At 41.1% G+C, this 20,065-nt stretch overlaps 1 protein-coding gene across 1 annotated transcript in view; it reads left to right on the top strand.

Moving 5' to 3' along the window:
• Nucleotides 1–20,065, top strand: part of LOC128750208 (ras-related protein Rab-26) — a 51,149-nt gene that overhangs the window by 10,625 nt on the left and 20,459 nt on the right. Inside the window, exons 3-4 of the mRNA XM_053850587.1 lie at nt 10,906–10,947; nt 11,060–11,126. Of these exons, the coding sequence (XP_053706562.1) occupies nt 10,906–10,947; nt 11,060–11,126 (109 nt within the window). The remainder of the gene's footprint in view (nt 1–10,905; nt 10,948–11,059; nt 11,127–20,065) is intronic.

Raw genomic sequence — 20,065 nt, 5'->3', positions numbered from 1 at the left:
TTCATGACTTACAAAAAGAAAAATGAACTATAAATGCACATAAATTCAATATAAAGTAGATACTTTTGATACAGTTTCCCTCACCCCCAAAAAAGCACACACTCACCCACTTGCTCGCATACAGTAAACACACATTGTAAATGTATTTAATGTATTGTGTTTACATTTAACTGTTTTTATTGTGTACCAATTGTTAAAAAGAAGTGCCACTCCCCGAGCCAGGACACATTATTTCAACATACACATGCAGAGGCAGTGTGGGAAGCCAAGTCCAAGAAATTGTTCAGAGCCAGTGTGTGAAGATTTAGCGGTACACAATTCTCCGCGAGCTGTTTTGTTTGTGTTCTTCTGTGGGTGTGTGTCAGAGGCATAATTAGAACACATTTTAGAGGAAGCCGGTATTAAACTGTGGGAAAATCTTATTTGATCTGCTGAATGATCTTATTTGTGAGAATCACATCACAGCTGTATTTTTCTTGAAGCATCTGCTTTGATTTACTGGGGCAGTAATACATGAACAAAATGTGTTAATTTCCAGGACACTTCTTCATGAGTGACATATTCTTTGGTGGAGTTTATGCAAAACAAAGTCTGTAGTGTTTTGCTTGTTAAGTGGCTATCCTGAGTTTCTCTGCAGTTTTCAGTGTCGGTTTATCTTGAATTGTTGCAATGAAGAACTGGTGGTCACACGATGGTGTAGGGATCGTTCACCAGTCATGATCGGCCGCTTTCAGCGTGATCTGTGAATGCCGATCACTACCCGTCAATGCCGATCACAGCCACTGATCACGTGTGACAGCAGGCGCTCTGATGAAGCCCACCTGGTTGTGATGCGTCCACTCCTTCCGACTCGCTGCTCAGTCGGCAACAGCATGTCTGCTGTGAAGGTTTTTTCACTCATCTAAGTTTGCATCCGGCAGCACATGCACGGGAAAATGCTGTGAGTAAATGGTGAATTAAATACGCCATTTAAAGCAACAGCACTTGACGGGGCATGGGGAGTTTCTGAACTCATGAAAGTGAGACCGCTGGTTCCTCAGCAGCAGGCTGTTAGTGCAGCTGACACTTAGCAACACCTGCCGGTCCGAGCGTGACATTCGGAAGGCTAAGCGAATTGCCCAAGAAATAATCGTTAATTTCACTGAGCTAGATGGCTTTTCTCAGGAGCAGATTTTGTCAGGCACTGTCCGGAGTGGAAACTTTCATAAGTGCAGTGCTCTCTGTCTCGGAGTCCCACTACAAGCGGCCAGTATGTGAATATTTCACAGACATAGCAGAGTCTCAAGAGACTCACCAAACTGCGACGTGTGTTGTCTTTTTGACAGAGTAGTTGCTGCATGCTGCATTCGGAGCATCCCTATGATGTGTCATCTCAAATTCTCCATGCTAGTCACTAGAATTGTACATCTGGAATGGACTATCAGAATGTTGCTTATGTTGGTTTACCATTGCCTCTACACTCTTGTTTGACGACCACTTACCACTGGTTGATTTGTTCTCAATGTTCCTTCACTATATTGAAAGGGACACGAACATCAAGTCAACAATGACATAATCAGAAAGAAAAAAACTGTTTTCATTCTGTTTTCACAAAACAAAGATAAAATTGAGTGCATGGAAGCAGAAGTAGTCGCAAGCAGCAAGCACAATTGGTGAAATTGCAGCAAAAAAAGTGAATACATTTGACATGGTTTTTCTGCTTAAAGTTCATGGGCCTGCACCTATTAGAAATAAAGAGAGAAAGAAATTACAAAACAAAGATTTTGGCTCATGATCACCACCATCTGGCTTCATGTGCTCACGTTGAATGAGAATTCATTTAAATAAATAAAATTACATTTTTAAATCGATAATTCAATATCAATATTGAGACTTCATTTTTGCTGTCCTCAAACCTGTGTCCTTCAAATGACCTCTCAGAGTGTTGGCAGTAAAAGACACTGTTGCCACTGTCTTCATCTGGGGTGTCTCTTTTTGTGCCGTTTGAAATCTTATTTAATGGGCATCAGTTAATTGTTTCCTTTCATAAATGAACATTCAATACAGTAAATAAAATCAGTGCGGCAGTTCCTTCTTTGAGTCTAAACTATGCTTGCCTGTTTCGAACTGTAAGTGCCCAATGAATGAGTGGTGTCAGAATGATTTTCTCTTTTCATGTCATTATAGCCCGAAAGAACCTTCACTCAGTAGAATGACTAAGTTGGATGGATGCCAGAGCCATGAGCGAGGACCCTGAGGACTCAATCGATAACAGGATTGAAATGGTGATGGCTACATCTGTTGTCTGACTGTAAACCCGGCCCGTAGAGTGACTGTAAATCAGCCGTGACAGTACCCATCACTGGTCATCAGCATCATAGCAGCAGGAGAGGAAATATGCTGTGAGCTAGTAGCACTAAACGTCTATGTGATATATTTAGCAAAGACTTCAAAAGAGGGAACAAACCCAAATTGAAAAACAAAAAAAAAAATTCATTCAAAGAGAAGCCAACAGCTGTTCATGTGTCGCGGCTCCGTGTGAATGATGTGAAGCTTTTGGGGAAACCTGCTATTTGCCACAGAGACTAGTGAATATTTAAAAAGCCCTCAGTAAATCCCGCCTCTGTTTTTCCTTCCAACAAGTAATTTCAACTTTCATTGCTGCTGGCATTTCAAGAAAGGTATAGACCTCAGACTCTGTTTACTCATAAATCACGCGTATCCTATCAATCCGAGGGAGAAGTTTTCATATTGCAGGGCTTCTCTGGAGTTTTAGAAATGATGGCTTCGTAAATGTCATACGCACTTCAATGTTTTTTCATGCTTTCAGAAAGCATTTCTTCTCAGCTGCTTTAGTTCACCCTTGATCGTCCTCTGTAGATCCTTACATGGCTAATCGTGGAGTAGCAGAGGTCATGCATCAGGGCTGTTTGTTTGTAAACCGACTCACTCCAGTATGGACTTGACTGAAACACGTCTGGCACAAGGTAAAAATTGAATTGATTTGGGTGGTGGTCTGTCGATTCCTTTGTATTTAGGAATGTTCTGAATATATACAAAGAAATGACATGCAGGCTTCATAATACAGGAGGATGTACTCCACCGCCCTCTTAAAAGTAGCGTTGCATTTCTCGGTTACATAATACAGATCATCTTTATCTGAACTTCCGTTCGTTTTTTTTTTTTCCCCCAACATGGGGTGGGCTTCTCTGTCTGTGCGCCTGTGTATTAGGAAAATGAAATCAATAGCTGTAATGACGTCAGTATGGATTGAGTGATTAAGATGTAACTGTCTCAAGAGTAGTTGAAATAATAAAAGAAAAAGATGCAGTTTGTAAATAGCAATTTTTTACAAGAAAATGTCTGAATGAGATTCAATTTAATAAAAGCATCAGTAATATTAACTGCTTTTGCACTGTAGTGTTCTCCCCTTCTTGATTTTTTTAATATCTAAATATTTTCACCAATATTTTCTTACTAAACAGAGTGGTAGTAAATTAAGTTACATTTGAAAAGCTCAAGAGACTGAGTGTTCCTTTCTTCCATGACTTAAATTAAATCAAGAAAAATGTTAGTTGAATGTGCCGGGCATCTGTGAACTGTTTCTGTCCTGCGGTTCTTAACATAAATTGAATATTAAGCTGCATCTTAGACAAAGTTATTTGTTTATTATTATCTTGAAGATGTTCATATCCGGATGTAAGGTTCTTTGAGTTACTATCCTTAAAATCAAAGGATCACATTGCAGGAAATTGGGTTTTTGGTCACTCCTGATGGAATTATTGAATTGGTGACAAGTGAAGTGATTCAACACGGCCTCAAAAGCACATTTTTTTATTCACATTATCACAGAAGCCTCACATACTGACATGAAAAAGCATGTCGGCTTCAAGAGTAAGCAAGACTTGGGAAGGAGAAAGAAACAAGTGTGTATTGGAAACCGTGAAGCTGCCAAGCACGTCAACAAGCAGCTGAAAATAGTTTCATCTTTGCGGCTATTTTCTACAGAAGTACTACGACAGCAATCTGCTAATCTCACCCCCGTCATGTGATTCTGCCTATGGTTTGTGTTGATCTGATAGATTGTCTTTTACCACTTGACTCTGAAATTAATGTTGCTAATTCATACGAATGAATGATAATTTAAATGTAGATCAGAGGGATGGCAAACAGCATGTAGAAAGAATTGGTGACAAAGTGGCGGAGGCCATCTCAGATGGTTCCGCTCCGAGAAAGGCAAAAATAGGTATTTTCTAATTCAATTTTATTTTAAAATGAGAGGTTCACTGTCTTATCTCCAGCAGCTTCCAAATCAAACACAAGTCATTAAAAATCAAATGACGCTCATTTCTAAGAGGATGACTGTTCAAGGACACAGCATACAGTCCAAAATTCAAGCTTCAATGCTGGCTGTGAGGTTTGTCTATTCTCAGTAGATCTTAAGAACCTTGATGAACTCAAATCTGAAATGCTGAATAGAAACCTGTGTGGGTACAGAACAGTGAAGCATTTAAAGATATTGTGTTGTGTGAGGCCATTGTAGAGTCATGGACTAACACAAGCCTCAGCTCACACTAACTAACAAGAGAATGTCACAGGGCTGGAGAACAATGAACCACACGACTGCACAGACTGACTTAAGCATTTCCCAAGGCCAATTTCCCTCCTCTGTCCAGCCTGATCTTTGCTTTCTTCAATTTATTTTTGAAAGCTCTATCCTTCCTGCTGTCATCACGTCCTCTGCTTGTTCCATCTGACATCTCTGCACTGTTATAATCAGACAAGTCAAACCATGGCTGCCTACAAGACTGGGGTCAGAGTGGATGAGGGGCTTGGAAGTGAAATCAATTTTATACGGTCATAAATACGTGGAACTGAAATACAACACTGTCCTCCTGCTTCCTGGGAGCCACCGTCACCAAGGAGCTCAAATGAGAGCTGACCATCAGGTCCCTCATCAGGAAGGCCCAGCAGAGAATGTTCTTCTTGAGGCAGCTATGAAAACTACGACTGCCGACGAAGTTGCTGGTGGAGTTCTACACGGCCATCATCCAGTCCATCCTCACCTCCTCTATCACCATCTGGTCAGCAGGGCCACCACCAGGGACAAGAGCAGACTGCAGCGCATTGTGCATGAGAACGTGATTGGTTGCAGGCTGCCTACCCCTCTCACCATGGTCTTGGACTGTTCTTGGACCCTCTCTCCTCTGGCAGGAGCCTGCTGTCAATCCAGACCAGAACCTCCCGTCCCGGCAACTTCCCCTCGGCCGTCAGATTGATGAATATGTGATCAGCCCATTTTATTTATTTTTGGGATTATTATTATGTTTTTGACTGCATGTTATTCCAAAGCACTTTCCTAGTTGGTGGGATCCATAATGACCATGGCAATAAAGCTGATTCTTACTCTAGAATACTCACTGTAGTGTACGAAGAGGCGTGTGCATGGGGCTCTGGTAGAAATTTGAAAGTAGGATGAGATTTGTGAAGGAAAGTTTCTAATAGGATTTTGTTCAGATAATGCTATTATCGGGGGATTTTAGGGCTTTACAGGGACACTTTTAAATCTGGTTTACATTATTTACTGCAGTATTTTTTTGTTTTTCAAAGCCTGAAGGAGAGTCAGCTGCACTCCCTCCTGGTTTTATGCATTGATATACTGTTTTATATATATACTGCCCAACACAATGTTACCGATACATGTCCTGGTTCGTTCTAAAGTCTCACTGTTGGCAGTATTTTCTGGAACTGTACCAAAAGCAGTATCTGAAGTTACATAGTTACACAGTCCCATTGTGTACCTATTGTTAAGTCCAAGGCAACTGAACAAAAACAACTGTGTTGTGATTAAAGTCAGTGTTGACTATAACGCAGTAGGACTGCAACAAATGAATATTTGGGTTGACCAAGTTGAGTAGTCAGCATACAACATGTGGATGGACAAACATGGCTGGTTGTAGTGTTGTGAATACAATAGAATATGACTAGGAAAGGTATGAAAATGTATATTTCAATTTTAATCGCTTGAAAGATGTGTGTCCTTTGATGTATCCTTAGATGTACCATTTTGTGGTGGTCCATTGAGCCTCAGTCATAATGAACCCATTCCCAACTAATGTGATAGTTGATGATAGTCAAATACGATAGTAAAGTCAACCCTAAGATGGCAGTATGTTAGGGTTGTCCCCCTTTGCAGTCTTTGCTAGCCTTATTGCTGAGGCTCTTCTGGGGTCAAAAACTTTTAAGAAGAGTTGAAGGAAGACAGTTGGATTGGATACGGTTGGCCACGTATTGTGACAGTGGGCAAAAGTGTAGCAGGTCTCTGTGGGTCAGTCTGTTGCAGTAATTCCCAGGGATTGACTGCTTTTTAATAAGCACCGTCATGCAAGACTTCACAGGGAATCGTCTGTTTGAGCCTGACAAGATAGGATGTATTGAATTTAAGGCTGAAAAGAGGGGGGTAAATAAAGGTGTTCAAAGTATCTCATTGTCGAGGATGTTGATTGGCAGGTGCCCATAGGTCAGGCTCAAGGGTGGAACACCAAGAGGATCGGGTTTTAAAGGAAGAATAGTAATATTTGCAAGGCAGATATGCGGAGAAGTGTGTGAGAAAGGGAGGTAGCTGAGGGTGACAAATCTGGGATTAGACGCTTTTATTACAAGCAGAATGTGACCCCTTCAGGTTTCACCAGGAGAAGACGCAACGTTGTGCAAATCCTGCCAGCAAAACAAGCTCAGCCATGCTTGTCCAAGACGACCTTGTGTAATATAGGGATTTTCACCTCCAGTTTGTCATACTTACTGCAAATAAACAGGAAACGCATGATAATATTGGAAAAGCCTTCACTATTGTGCTGACAGCACAGCCTGTCTCTTCAGGTTTAGGTCACCTCATTACATTTTTCATGATATTGGTGCGTACAACACCGTTTGTAAGAGGTTTTCTGCCTCACTTGCTTTTTGCCTAGTTCAATGTTGTTGAAGTCGGTGAAGGTGAATGGTTTTGGAAAACATGCCTAACCCCCTGACTTCAGACTGAGCCACGTCTTCAGGATGTTTCGTGTTACACTACAAGCGCGCCAAAATACCCAACTGAACAAGGGGGTTCATGTTGTCAGTCAAATTAAATTTGTTCTGTTTCAGCTCAAAATGTAGTATTTATCGTGTAACAATGTGTCGATGATAAAAGCCACGGAAATACATGTTGTCAACACCATGCTTCCACTAGCAGGTTCCAGGAAAAAAGGAGAGGGTTTCATGAAAGTCTTTCACTTGCGTAGTACTGGAGATCATGGCTTCCTTCTCATATCATATTGAAGAACCATAAAATAAATGGCATGAAAAAAACCTCAGATGGTGGAACAGTCTCAGTTGTAATGTTGTTTTTGTTATCTTCGCGTCAGTAGCGATCCAGTTTGCCTAGTTTGTTCTATACTCTTAGAAGCCAGTTAAAATGATGAATACCAATGACTAATCAATACCTAATACAAGTAGGTCGTCATCACACTGTAATAGAATGTGATTTTCAAATTGCAAAGGCTGCGATTTGAAAAGCAACAACAACTCACCACAGAGCTGAAGCGAGCTCGTAGAAAACCTGAAAACCCAATTCTCTGGAAATCTTGAGTTTTCCTGGTTTGGGTTTGTATTTATTCACGTCAATTTAAAGGTTATGATCATAATACTCCATGTTTCCAAGTCTGGAAGTCTATATTATACAGTGATTTAAGTTTTTTTTCTTTTTACAGGAGGATGGTTAAATCAAGATATGCTATTCATATCAATGTGTGCGTCAAGTCAACTCATGTCATCGTGATATTAGGCCTGGTTTACAGGGTGAAGTGTTCATGCGTTGACTGTATCACATTTCGTGTAGGTTATAGCATAGAATGATATATTGCTTGTGTTTAGTGAATAATGTATAAAACCCTGTTGCTGATTCACAACATTGTCAAAAATTGCAGTTGCAATTCAAATTTCAATCCTAATCATTCAGCCCTTCTGCCAAGTGGCAAGTGACTGTGCCATCAGGTTTTCAGCTGTTTCTGTTCTGTATGAAAATATATTCTCTGAAGTCATCCTGGGCCATGCCTTCAAGTTTAGGTTGTTTATGGCATTCATCAGAGTTCAAGGACTTTGAATGCACACACATTATAGTCTGATACCCATAAAATGTCTCTGTTTATCTGCAGCATAACAATTTGGGAAGATGGTGATGTTTATGGATGCTCATTTGCAATAGCTTTTTTGGGCAATGTCTCACTTGAATTTCTCTAGCGACTCAGTGGCTTGTCGCTATTGTTGTCCTCCATCTGTAGTTCTCGCCGTGATGCTCATCTTTTGTTTCTGTTCTCAGCACAACAGCAGTTGTTTTTACCTTCATCAAAAATGAGTCAAGGTTAACTACCTGCAGCTTGTTGGCCTGTGTACAACAGAATGAGAAGGCTTTAAACCATAAAAGAGTCACTGTGTGTACTCAATATTCATGTGAGCTATACCTGGCACCCCGTGCTTTTCTTTTTTAGAGGTAGTGTTCCTTGTCTTATTCTGTTGCTGTTGAGTGGCGTTGTGTTTTCAGCCAAGTATTGTTACACACTTTTATCGACCTTGCTCCTCCTACTGCAGGGTTTGTATCAGAATTCATTTAAATACCCACCTCTTCCTTGAAACCATTTGTTGCCTAAAATTTCCAACTAAAGAGAAAGAGATTGCTGACTGATGACAGCTTCAGCAGACAGAACTTAGCAAATTGACATAAAGCAAGGTCACTACACTCAAATGTAATTGTTGGTTTAGGGCGAGTGCATCTTCATTTCATACTCTTCATCTGAAGTCTGCACTTTCAATGTTGTCCTTGTTCGTTCGACTGACGTGTCTCCACAAAGTCCAACTCTTATCCCAGTCCTTGACAGCTCACATGATTGCCACAGCTGTTACCATGGTGACGGCTTTTGCTGATTACAAACGTGGGCAGTGTAATGGGATGTCAATGTAAGCATCTAACATCAGGACTCGACAACAACGGCAGGCAGGACAAAAGACACATCAGACGGAATTCAGCAAAAACTTTTTGGGAGACAAAGAGAGTGCTCGTAAATGAGGGGGTTAAATGGGCATTGTTTGATGCTGGATTTCACTTGGCACTTCTGCCATCAGCACTGCTGTAATCTTTGCTCTTTACATGGTAATGAGGCACTTGAGGGAGGTTGAAGTCCTGTCAAGGCGCGCTGTTCCCAGACGAATCAGTGAAGTAGATTATTCTGATTGCTGAGAAAAGGATTTTATTGATTTCTCAGAAGTCTTTCTCAGACTCGATTTCTTGAAAGGCGACTCGTGCTGCAGTAATCTATTCAAATTTGGGTTTTAGCTGTGGTCTCCTCCTTCTGTCTTCCAGATGCTAAGTAATGTTTTTTTTCTTTTTTTTAATAAATATACCACTGGAACAAGTAGAAGAACCTGCCAAATAGTGATAAAACTGATGTTCTGGTTCAAACTACAGGGTGTAGTACCCACAGTAGAAACAAACTTATCAAATAATTGATTTGGGAAGCACCTCCAAGTCTGAGGCCATGATTCTCCACCAGAATAAGGTGGTTTGCTCTCTCCGAGTCGGTGGAGAGTTCTTGCCCCAAGTGGTGGAGTTTAAGTATCTCGGGGTCTTGTTCTCGAGTGAGGGAAAAGGGGAGCGTGAGATTGATAGACGGGTTGGTGCAGCGGCAGCAGTGATGCGGTCGCTGTATCGGACCGTCGTGGTGAAGAGGGTCTCAAGACGAAGCTCTCGATTTACAGATCGATCTACGTTCCCACCCTAACCTATGGTCACGAGCTTTGGGTAATAACCAAAAGGATGAGATCGCAGATACAAGCGGCTGAGATGAGTTTCCTCCGCAGGGTGGCTGGGCGCACCCTTAGAGATAGGGTGAGGAGTTCGGTCATCCGGGAGGAGCTCGGGGTGGAGCCGCTGCTCCTCCACATCCAGAGGAACCAGCTGAGGTGGCTCGGGCATCTGATCCGGATGCCCCCTGGACGCCTCCCTGGGGAGGTGTTCCGGGCATGTCCTACCGGGAGGAGACCCCGGGGAAGACCCAGGACTTGCTGGAGAGATTATGTCTCCGGTCTGGCCTGGGAACGCCTCGGGATCCCCCGGGAGGAGCAGGAGGAGGTTTTTGCGGATCAGGAAGTTTGGGCTTCTATTTCTATTTTTTAGCAGTAATGATAAACAAAATTTAAAACTAGAGTAAAAGTAGCGAGAGTAGGCATACTCCTCCAGGAGCTGATGTCACACGACATTCATTCAAATCAGTACAATAAGGTGCATGATTCAAGAATTGTGTTTTTGTGTCAATTTTGTTGGCATCGTAAATGAAGGTCCTTGAGAATCGAAAACCAGACTTGCAGTTCAATAGATGACTAATTAAACTAGCCTTTTTCGATATCAATGTGTTGTCAGGACAACGTGTGACACAAACCAATTGTGTTCTTCAATTTGTGTATTCACAAATTGAAGAACACAATTTGAAATGGGCTGACATTGAAATCCTTCTCTTCTGCTGTTTGTTTCCTCTGGGTCTGGTTAGTTGTCCGTTGTAATTATATTAAAAACCTCTTGTTGTCTTAATCTTCTAATTGAAGCTATGGCTCACTGTTCACTGTTTCGTATATATACACATATATATATATTCAAATAAGTAAATCACCTTTAAGTAAAATAAATAAACAAATATAAGGGTCATTTAATGGCTGATGTTTTGTGTGGTGTTCATGTAGAAGTTTTTTTTTTGTGTTTTTTTAATCGTGCACTTTTGTACATTTGTTTTCGTACTACGTACGTTTGTTTAGATTTAGTAAGATGTTTTTGGGTTTGTTGTTTTTTTTTTAAGAGACAATACTTCTGTGTCAATTTACATATGTTTCTTTATGTTCCAGAATAAAGTGATGGACATTGATGCTGTGAAAGTCAAGCTGCAGGTAAGAACAGAAAATATGATGGAATTGGCTGAACTAATACAATGCAGATTCTCATTGTTATATATGTCCCATAACTATTCAATAATTAAGTACCTGTTTGTCATGTTTTTAGATTTGGGATACGGCCGGACAGGAGCGTTTTCGCAGCGTTACTCATGCTTACTACCGCGATGCTCATGGTAGGTGTCTTAGCTTTTTCCCTCCTGTTTTCATTTGTGACAAGAGAATTCTCTCCTGCAGCAACAGCTCTCCCAGTTGTGCGCCTGTGTTTGTGTGTCCATACCTTTAAACAAAAGCTAACCACTGGGTTGAAAAATGAGGTTGCCTCTCGCTCAGTGAGAGGTGGGACTTCAGTGAGATATTTCCTGAGTGTGTGTATGTGTGTAGCATCTGAGTACTGATAATAATGTGCCTGAGGCCAAACCGAAAAGACAGCAGGTGTTCTGGAACACACACATACTCACTCACTGAATCCCCAAAGCTCTTGAGCAGCATATGAAATAGAACATGGGCGCTCGCTATTGAAAGGTACGAGTTCTGATTTTTTTATTTTTTTTATTTTAATGCTGCTTTCATTTAAGCAAAACCTTGTGACAGTAACTAATGAAATGAAGTCCATTTGTCCATGGGAGTATGCAGTACATGTACATGTTGAATGCCAGTTTCCAGAGATACTGTATAGAACAAGACCATTGCTGGTCTTTAACAATGTACCCTGTTAGTGGTGAGTTCTTCTCGGTGCTGTCCTATTTTTAAAATGAAAAAACATGGTTCTGACAGTGCGAAACAAGGGAGTGGATGCAGCCTGTGCCGAGCTGTCATATAAGGCTATTGATTTTTCCTCAGGCCCAAAGATTGAAACTTGCAAGAGTTTCACTGCTGCTTACCTCATTTGTGGTTATGGCAGAGAAATTGTAGTTTTCTTTTTGAACACTGATCATGTGGCTAATTTAAGAACTAGAACCTGCCACGATACCAAGTGTCTCACTTGTCTGCCATCACTTTACAGGGCATTAATTCAATGTGAACAGATGGAACTAACAAGAAGCTGGTGCTTTAATTAACACTCTTGGTGCTGAATTAAACACACTGAATTAAACTATACATTTTTGCTGAGCGCGATGTACATCCTTAGCAGCAAGTTCCCCAACCTCCGGGACGTGGACAGGTACTTGCTACTTGGTACTCAACTTCCTTCTCATTCTGTAAAAATCCGAAATACAATGAGACACAAACTAAACACAAAGTAACTAAACACAACAAATGATTATGTCGTGGTTTGTGAGCTACAACCAACATTTGCTGGAACCAGCACAGAGCTGTGTTGATGTGATTGATAGACAGCGCTGCAGATCATTTTGGGAAACATTCACTATCAATTCACTTTGCCATAACTTTAATTTTTGGTCTAGTATTTTACCACAGTAACCCTGTCATGGTTGGTTGGCGCGATATATGTGAAGATGTGAATATGTAGTTTATTGCAAATATAATGATACTAGTAAACTACGTGTATTATTATATTCGTCTCCAAGCCAGCCATGTCATTGTGATTGAATCTCCTTATCCACCACACACCTTCAAAGCCAGTCTGTGAGAATTTTATCATGAAACCGGTCCATGGAGTTAAAAAAGCCGGGGACTTTCCTGTCCCGTTACAGGGTTTACCTTGATGTCTCATTGTGGGGTGTCAAAATACGCATGTGGAGGGCTCGCTGTCCTGCTGATGCACTGGGGAGAAACTTGGGATGCTGTTGGCAACGACTCCCCCGATGAACTTTCATTGTACACTTTGCATTTCCACTCTTCAGAATTGTACTGGTCTGGTCACACAGCCGTTGACTAAAGAGTTCTGCAAGACTTTGGTATCATTTGTCACATTGGGAATCAAGGTGGTAAAAAGATTGGTAGCTCAGATGGTCGTGTGGTCCGTGACAGAGAGGTGGCCCGTTAGTCCCTGCTCCGCACTTAACCCTGGTTTGCTCCTGAAGGGTCAGATGGCGCGTCACAGCCGACTGCCGTCAGTGTGTGAATGGGTGACTTAGTGAAGTTGGTTGCTGGATAAGGATGGAATGCGCTATGTAAGTAAGAGCCATTTTACCATTTTTGGTACTACTGGGTCTGAAAACGGTCTGTTTTTCTTCTTTAGTTTTTAGCAATAATTTCTGTTGAGTTTATTTGAGTCACTGACATCTTAGAATGTACTCTGAGAAATTGGAGATCCTCCCTGCCAATAGGCTTTTCAGATCATTTGAACCAACAGGCTTTTTTCTCTTTCTAGCCGAGGTTCTGGTATTGTGGAAATAGTCAAGTGAAGTATTGGCCACACATGTGGATGCCAGTCTGATTGCTAAACATAGTTCAAGATTTGAGCTCACTCATGAACAAGATCATGCCAATAATGTATTTGTATGCCATTAAATGATGCAGTGGGAAGAGGAGTCATCTTCTGAGATTTGGGTTTCATCTGCTGGTTTGACCCCCACTGTCCTGCAAAAATGTCTCGACCTTCTATTCTGGTTTAGCATGACAATGCTGAACTGAAAAGGAACAGCGTAACCCAAACTCGATGGCTTAGAAGCTGTCACTTATAAGTTGATGGGGACATTTGATGTCTTCTGCTATTTGCGTGTGTGTATGATGATATCTGTTGTCTCTGTGTCCAAGTGGCACTTTTTGTTTATTATTTTTTCCTTCATCCCCCGTGTCCACAGTCATTTAGAGCTTAATGAGAAAACAGGAAGCAGCAGCCGAGCTAATGAATCTTGTTGCGCTTCCGTGCAAAAGCCCAGAGTTCCAGCTGAGTCCTGAAATTCCCCTCAAACATGTCCGAATCACTATCCCGCAGCGGCCATGACAGTTTGTCTTTTCCTCAGTGGGGAGTGAAACAGGCTTTTTTTTTAAATAGAAAAACACGAGGTAAATAATAATGTGTTGAGAAGTTTCCCCCATAATTACACACCTGGCTAGCTTTCAATTAACCCTAAAAATGTTGAGCCAGACATTTATGTAACCAAAAGAAATATGTGCAGTGAAGCAAAGTAGAGGAAAAAAATTGCAAATATCCAAAAGAAGGAGCGAGTAAGAAGATAAATCGGAACAAAAGGGCTTTCAAGTGCAACTGGAGCCAAAGTAGTGAAGAGTGAGAAGTGGTTTTAACACTCCAGAAGACAGAGACTACAAGAGTTTTAAGGGCTCTAAAGAAAAAGAGAATATGCATTCTCTCATCTTGCATGAAGGATGTGAAAAATTATTGTTATTATCGCTGTTTGACATGATTTGTTATTGTTAGTTTTACCGCTATACAGTTCTCTCATTAAATATGACATTATTATAGTTCAAAAGAGATTCAGTCAGCATATACTTGACACCTCATAATTGGCTAGTACAAAAGAAAAATAGATCCTTCACACCGACAATCTCCCCAGATAGTGACTGATCTGTTTCCAAAAGCTGCTCTGTGTCTCCTGACGAGGCGTTCTGGCTGCTCAAATGGCTCCATTCCTCCTCCTCATTCCCAGGAGCTTCGCAGCGATAACTGGCAAGGAGGTCAAGTCGCAGTGGAACACCCACCTGTTTAATTTAAATACTGCTGAGTATTAATATATTTGGCACTTCAGTCTGCATCACTCTAATGTAGAACTGAATAGAGGCTCCGTTCATTTGCTGCGGCTTCTGTCCCTGTGTTTCAGTGGCGCAGAACATAGTTGGTTTTCCTTCCGATGAGAAATGGAGTTCAAACTTTAATGAGGGCAAAGGTGCTGTCTCAAAAGTTTAACAGTCTCGTGGATAGACAAAATTGACTTTTAAATATTTTAAAAAGGTCATTTGCGATGGCCAAATTGTGGAATATTACCGGCATTTATAATCAACCTATTAATTATGAATATGTTTAATGGCTTGTTCCAAGTTAAGAGGTTTTTAATGGACTTGATTTCTTTGCTAATGAGAATGATTTTTCATTGTTCGATCTCATGTTGTGATTTCAAATGATAAATATTTGAACACCATGTCAACCATTGATACATTTATATGCTCATTCTTCTACTCATCACTGACAGGTTTCTTGTAAAAATGTTTCCAGTAAATAAAACCTTCATGAGAAACAAATTTTAAAATGCTGTCAAAAGTCACATCAAAGTGGTCCCTAAGCTGTTTCTTTTAATTTCTGATCGAATCACGACAGTGGTGGTTTGAAATGTCTTGAATCCGTTATGTCTGTGGCATTTACTATTCCCTCAGCTCTGTGTCCCAGGGTCACCTCTTCAGCAGTAATGAGTGACTGCAGGCCTCAATAAGCAGTTGTGACATATCGCATCTGAGACTGCAAGTTAGACGTGAGCAAAGAAAAGGATGATCAAGAGTTGAGCGAGTGTGTGGGCTGCGAGGAAAGATGGGGAGGGAAAAATAGCAACAATTGACGTACTGGTCCAAAAATAAGACCAATTACTATTTTAATACATAGGAAGTTGTTGATGGTACTTTTCTTTTTTTCTGTGGAAGAGGAAGATGAAGGACAAACTGTGTGAAGGAGCTGATGGATTGGAACAGTAAGATGAGATCGGTAGTTGATCATGTGATGTGAAAGTTATTGTTATTGTATTCAATAGTTTGTGTTTGGAGTTCTGACAGCATTACCACGACTAGTGTATCTAGATCTTTCTCACATAGTCTCCCCTTCCGCCTTCATCTAAAAATAGTCATTGTGTTTTTGTTTTGAGCGCTATTTCAGGCACTGCTGCTGGAGTTACTAATGACGGTGATGGAGGAGCAGGATGCTGCTGGCAGTTGTTCCCATTTTGCCTTCGAGTAACTTTTGGTGTGTCAATCTGCCTGAGGGGATAAACTCATTAGTCAGATTTATGACACAGATACAGACGCAGCCGGAAAAGCTCTGAGCAGACGATTGGTTTGCAGCAACTATTGCCGTTCTCCTGAACCAGATACGGTGCTTCGGCGGCTCCTACAAACATTCCACTCATGTCCCACAGTGCATCTTACAACATTGTAAGCCATCACTGCTGATGTAAGTTTTCCAAGCTTCATATTCCCTATTGGGGAAATTGTCGCACACTTCAGATTAGGAAACGTATATTGCTTCAAGTAAACAACTTATTCATGTGTGTATTAGTGGCATATAGTCATTATGTAATCTTGTTAAGCTTGTTGATGTCTTACCCTGGAATGTTCACGCTAAATAACACCATAATTACTGTTTATTAACTGTAAAATAAGCATTGAATCCGTTTATTTATGGTTAGCATGTTACCAGGAAAATAAATTGCGTAGAAGGAAGTGAATATATCTAATTCTTTCTTCGTCCAAATTTATTGGTGTAATTCAGAATCGGCTTTATTGCCATGGTCAGTGAGAAGGATCCCTCTAACTAGGAAAGTGCTTTGGAATAATGTGCAATTATTAATTAAAACATAATAATAATAATAATAATAATGGAAGTAACAAATAAATAAATAACCCACAAACAACGAGGGCTGATCACAAGTTGATCAGTCAGACGGCTGAGGGGAAGAAGCTGTCCCTGTGAAGGGAGGTTCTGGTCTGGATGGACCGTAGCCTCCTGCCAGAGGGAAGAGGAACAAACAGTCCATGTCCAGGATGAGAAGGGTCCTCTCTGATCCGACCTGCACGTCTCTGGGTCCTGGAGACATACAGGTCCTGAAGAGGTGGCAGGCTGCAACCGATCACCTTCTCAGCAGAACGTATGATGCGCTGCAGTCTGCTCTTGTCCCTGGAGGTGGCGCTGTTGTACCAGACGGTGATAGAGGAGGTGAGGATGGAGTGGATGATGGCTGTGTAGAACTCCACCAACATTTTCTTCGGCAGTCGTAGTTTTCGTAGTTGTTGAAGGAGTCCACAGTGGAATTGGCGACTAAGCCATCATGAGTTGGAATGGAGGAGCAGTGATTCTCCTGAAGTCCATGATCATCTCCACTGTCTTATGGATATTGAGCTCCAGGTTCTTGTGGCCGCACCAGGACACCAGCCGACCCAGCTCCCTCCTGTAGACTGACTCATCTCCATCATCTCCACCTGAGATGAGCCAGATTATCGACACTGTTCAGCACCTCGAAATTACTATACAAGATTATTATACAACAAGAAGGTAATGAATATTTGAAGACTTCCGCAATGTTGCTGAGAATCCCCGGCCAGAGAGATGTCTAGCAGGTATACTAGCTGGATGTTGGCTTGTCTTGGCAGGACACCAGCACTTCTACTGTCTCACTGATGCCAGAGCCCCTTACTGTTCCTCATGGCTTTGGACCATATGTGAGTTCCTGCATAGACTCTGAACTTCGCTTGGTTCATCTCTAGGACAGACTGAGACAGGGTCCACAATCCTAAAGACAATGGGCAAATCTTTCTGCCGGTCTTGCGCACCTTTTTTGCTTTCCCCTTGAGGAAGGATCTATTTAAAAAATTGACTGGATGTTGCTCCAAACTCATTAGTCAGATTTATGACAGATACAGACGCACCATGATACATTGCAAATTTACTGAGAGTTTTTGAACTGTTATGCCTGAAGTTATGTGGTTAACATTTTTCTGTTCAACTTAAGCAATAAAACCATTCTATATAAGAATGTATACTGTCTATTTTATTCTCAAGAAATAAAGAAATATCGCTCCACATAGAAATTGTCCCAACATCAGTGAACTTTTGGAATAAAAGCAGATGGTAGTACAAGTTATAGATTGTTTTCAGTCACTTGGTTGTCAGCCAGGCTAAGTGTGTGTTTTGTTTCATAGCTCCTACTGCACATTTTTACTCCAAACTGTTGTGTGAAAAAAGTAATATGTCACTTGCCCGATGTGAGACAGACAGCTGTGCTACCTCAGGCATTTTCCCTGATTTATAGCCATAGATATAGCGTCTCGGCTGTGAGCGGTCCATTTTGTGTTCACTGCAAAGCTGAGTAGTAGCAGTGGTGAGTCGTAGAAGGCCAGGCCCTGTGATTGCTTTTCGTGTTGCCAGTATCATTTTGGTGGCAGTAGACGAACAGCATACCAGATATGAAGGTATAAAAGTTTCAACACTTTTGATGTGGAACAATGATGCAGCACAACCTGTTGGTTCACAATTTAGTTTCTATGTACAGTATAGCCCTCTTTGTTGAATGAGAAAAACTGTCTCAGAGCCCAAGTTGCTCATTTGCACCCATATTGGGATTTCACCTAGTGTTGCTTGATATTTATTTCATCGCTGTAATTAGAAACTTCTTAAGCTTTTGACATATCATTTACATATCACAGCTGGCTGGAGTAGCGTTCTCAACCTCAAGACATGGTGCATGGAATTAGTAAAGAGTGATCAGCACTAGTCTCAAAAGAGTGACTCATTTTAAAAGATTTGTGGTTCCAGAATTCATGGCACCTCCAAAATATAATCATTGGTTCCCTGCCCCATGCTGACTGTGTTCTGAAAATTTTGTAGTTTCAGACCCTGTCCACATGGAGACAAAGGCAGTTGTCTCCGCACAAATTCTGTGTCAGATTGGCTTTTTCAGTACACATGGATCTTCATGCATTTTCAGTTGTTTTCCTAGAACCGGTTAAGTGGGTCCAGAGCCAATAAATTTGAAAACTATGACATTATGCCCCGTCTGGCTCGACTCTCTCCCTGCAAGTCACCAGTTCTACAGTGCAGACGCACTACAGATTAAGTTATATTCTGTAACAACTGTTCTTCTTATTGCCAACATCTATATGTTCAGCCACTCCATTAGAATAAGCAGCAAACAGTCACTTTTAACGCAGATGTGCTGAAAGAGGCACATATGCAACAGAAAAGCCAGTCACAAACGCAAGACTAATATTTCACATGAACATTCATTTTCTCTGACTGCAATCTTGAAATTTAATTTTGTGGTGTCAATGGATCACGACGCAGGTGACCAGAGCGGCCAAAAAACACTCTCTGGTGTCTCTGTCCATTCACAGTAGATCAGTGTTGACTCGTGGTAAAAGCCCAATTTTTCATCAGTAAACACCAGCGTCTCATAACACATTTCATTTGTTATGCAAATGAACTAGTGTTATCACAGAAGATTCATGTGCCCTTCCATGTTTTTATTTGTTGCTAGAGCATTAGAGCCCTACTACATTTCTGGCATTTGTACTACATCCTCTTCAATCGTTTCAGCAGGCCTGTGTGGACGGCAGAAGTGGCATCATTTTTATAGATCTCTTTTTGAAAACTGACACAAAATGATATTCATGCATCTGTTTTTGAGGTATTTAACTCAGAGAGAGACACACAAACTACAGACAGACAGATAAACAACACCCACATAACCTCCATGGTGGATATAACAAATCTTTCTGTCTATGTATCTCTGGGAAGTCGGCACCTAAAATTCCTATACCACTGTTTGTCTATGTACAATACAAAAACTAACTGTTTGATGGGGCGACAAAATTTTACTTTGAAGGGGCGTTATATATTTGAGCGAACCCCTTAAAGCCCATTTAACAGTACCTCAAATGACTGTTTTATTTTTAATTAGCAGCTGCTTTCCTTGTTCTGAAAATGTTCTGTGCCACTGTTTGCATAATCTTTATCTGTATTTTTTCATGGTTTAAATAATCTGAAAATGTTTTGCACATTTTTTCACCGATTGCACCTATAGACAAAGTATTTCAAAGCATCTTTTCATCGTAAAGACAGAAGCCGCTGTTTATATCAGTGTTTTTACCCTTGAGCTTCCATGTTCATGTTTACATTTTTGATGTTTCAAATCACAGGAGTGTTGTTGTTGTTTGTGAAGTCTTTTTGTTTAAGTCAATTCATAATTTCTGAAGTCGCCTTCTCAAAATGTCATGGAATTCTTAGCCTTTTGGCACCCAGATGCAAATACTGCTGCATGTGCTGCTTGTTTGGAGTGCAGCCGATGTCAGCTGGTGATTATCGACATAGATTAAAATCCCAGACATGATGGATTGCAATGCTCTTTATGGTTCGCGTCGCTCCATCACACCTCATTCCAGCTTCCTCAGGATTTACAGTCTGTACTTTTCTATTCTGTATTGCAGCTCGGGGAAAGACCTGCCATGAATATGGCTTGGGATGTGAGTGTGCAGATGTCTATTCGGTCGC

Source organism: Synchiropus splendidus, chromosome 1, assembly GCF_027744825.2.
Source record: "Synchiropus splendidus isolate RoL2022-P1 chromosome 1, RoL_Sspl_1.0, whole genome shotgun sequence".
Taxonomy (NCBI): Eukaryota; Metazoa; Chordata; class Actinopteri; order Syngnathiformes; family Callionymidae; genus Synchiropus; species Synchiropus splendidus.
This window is presented reverse-complemented; position numbering and strand designations above follow the sequence as displayed.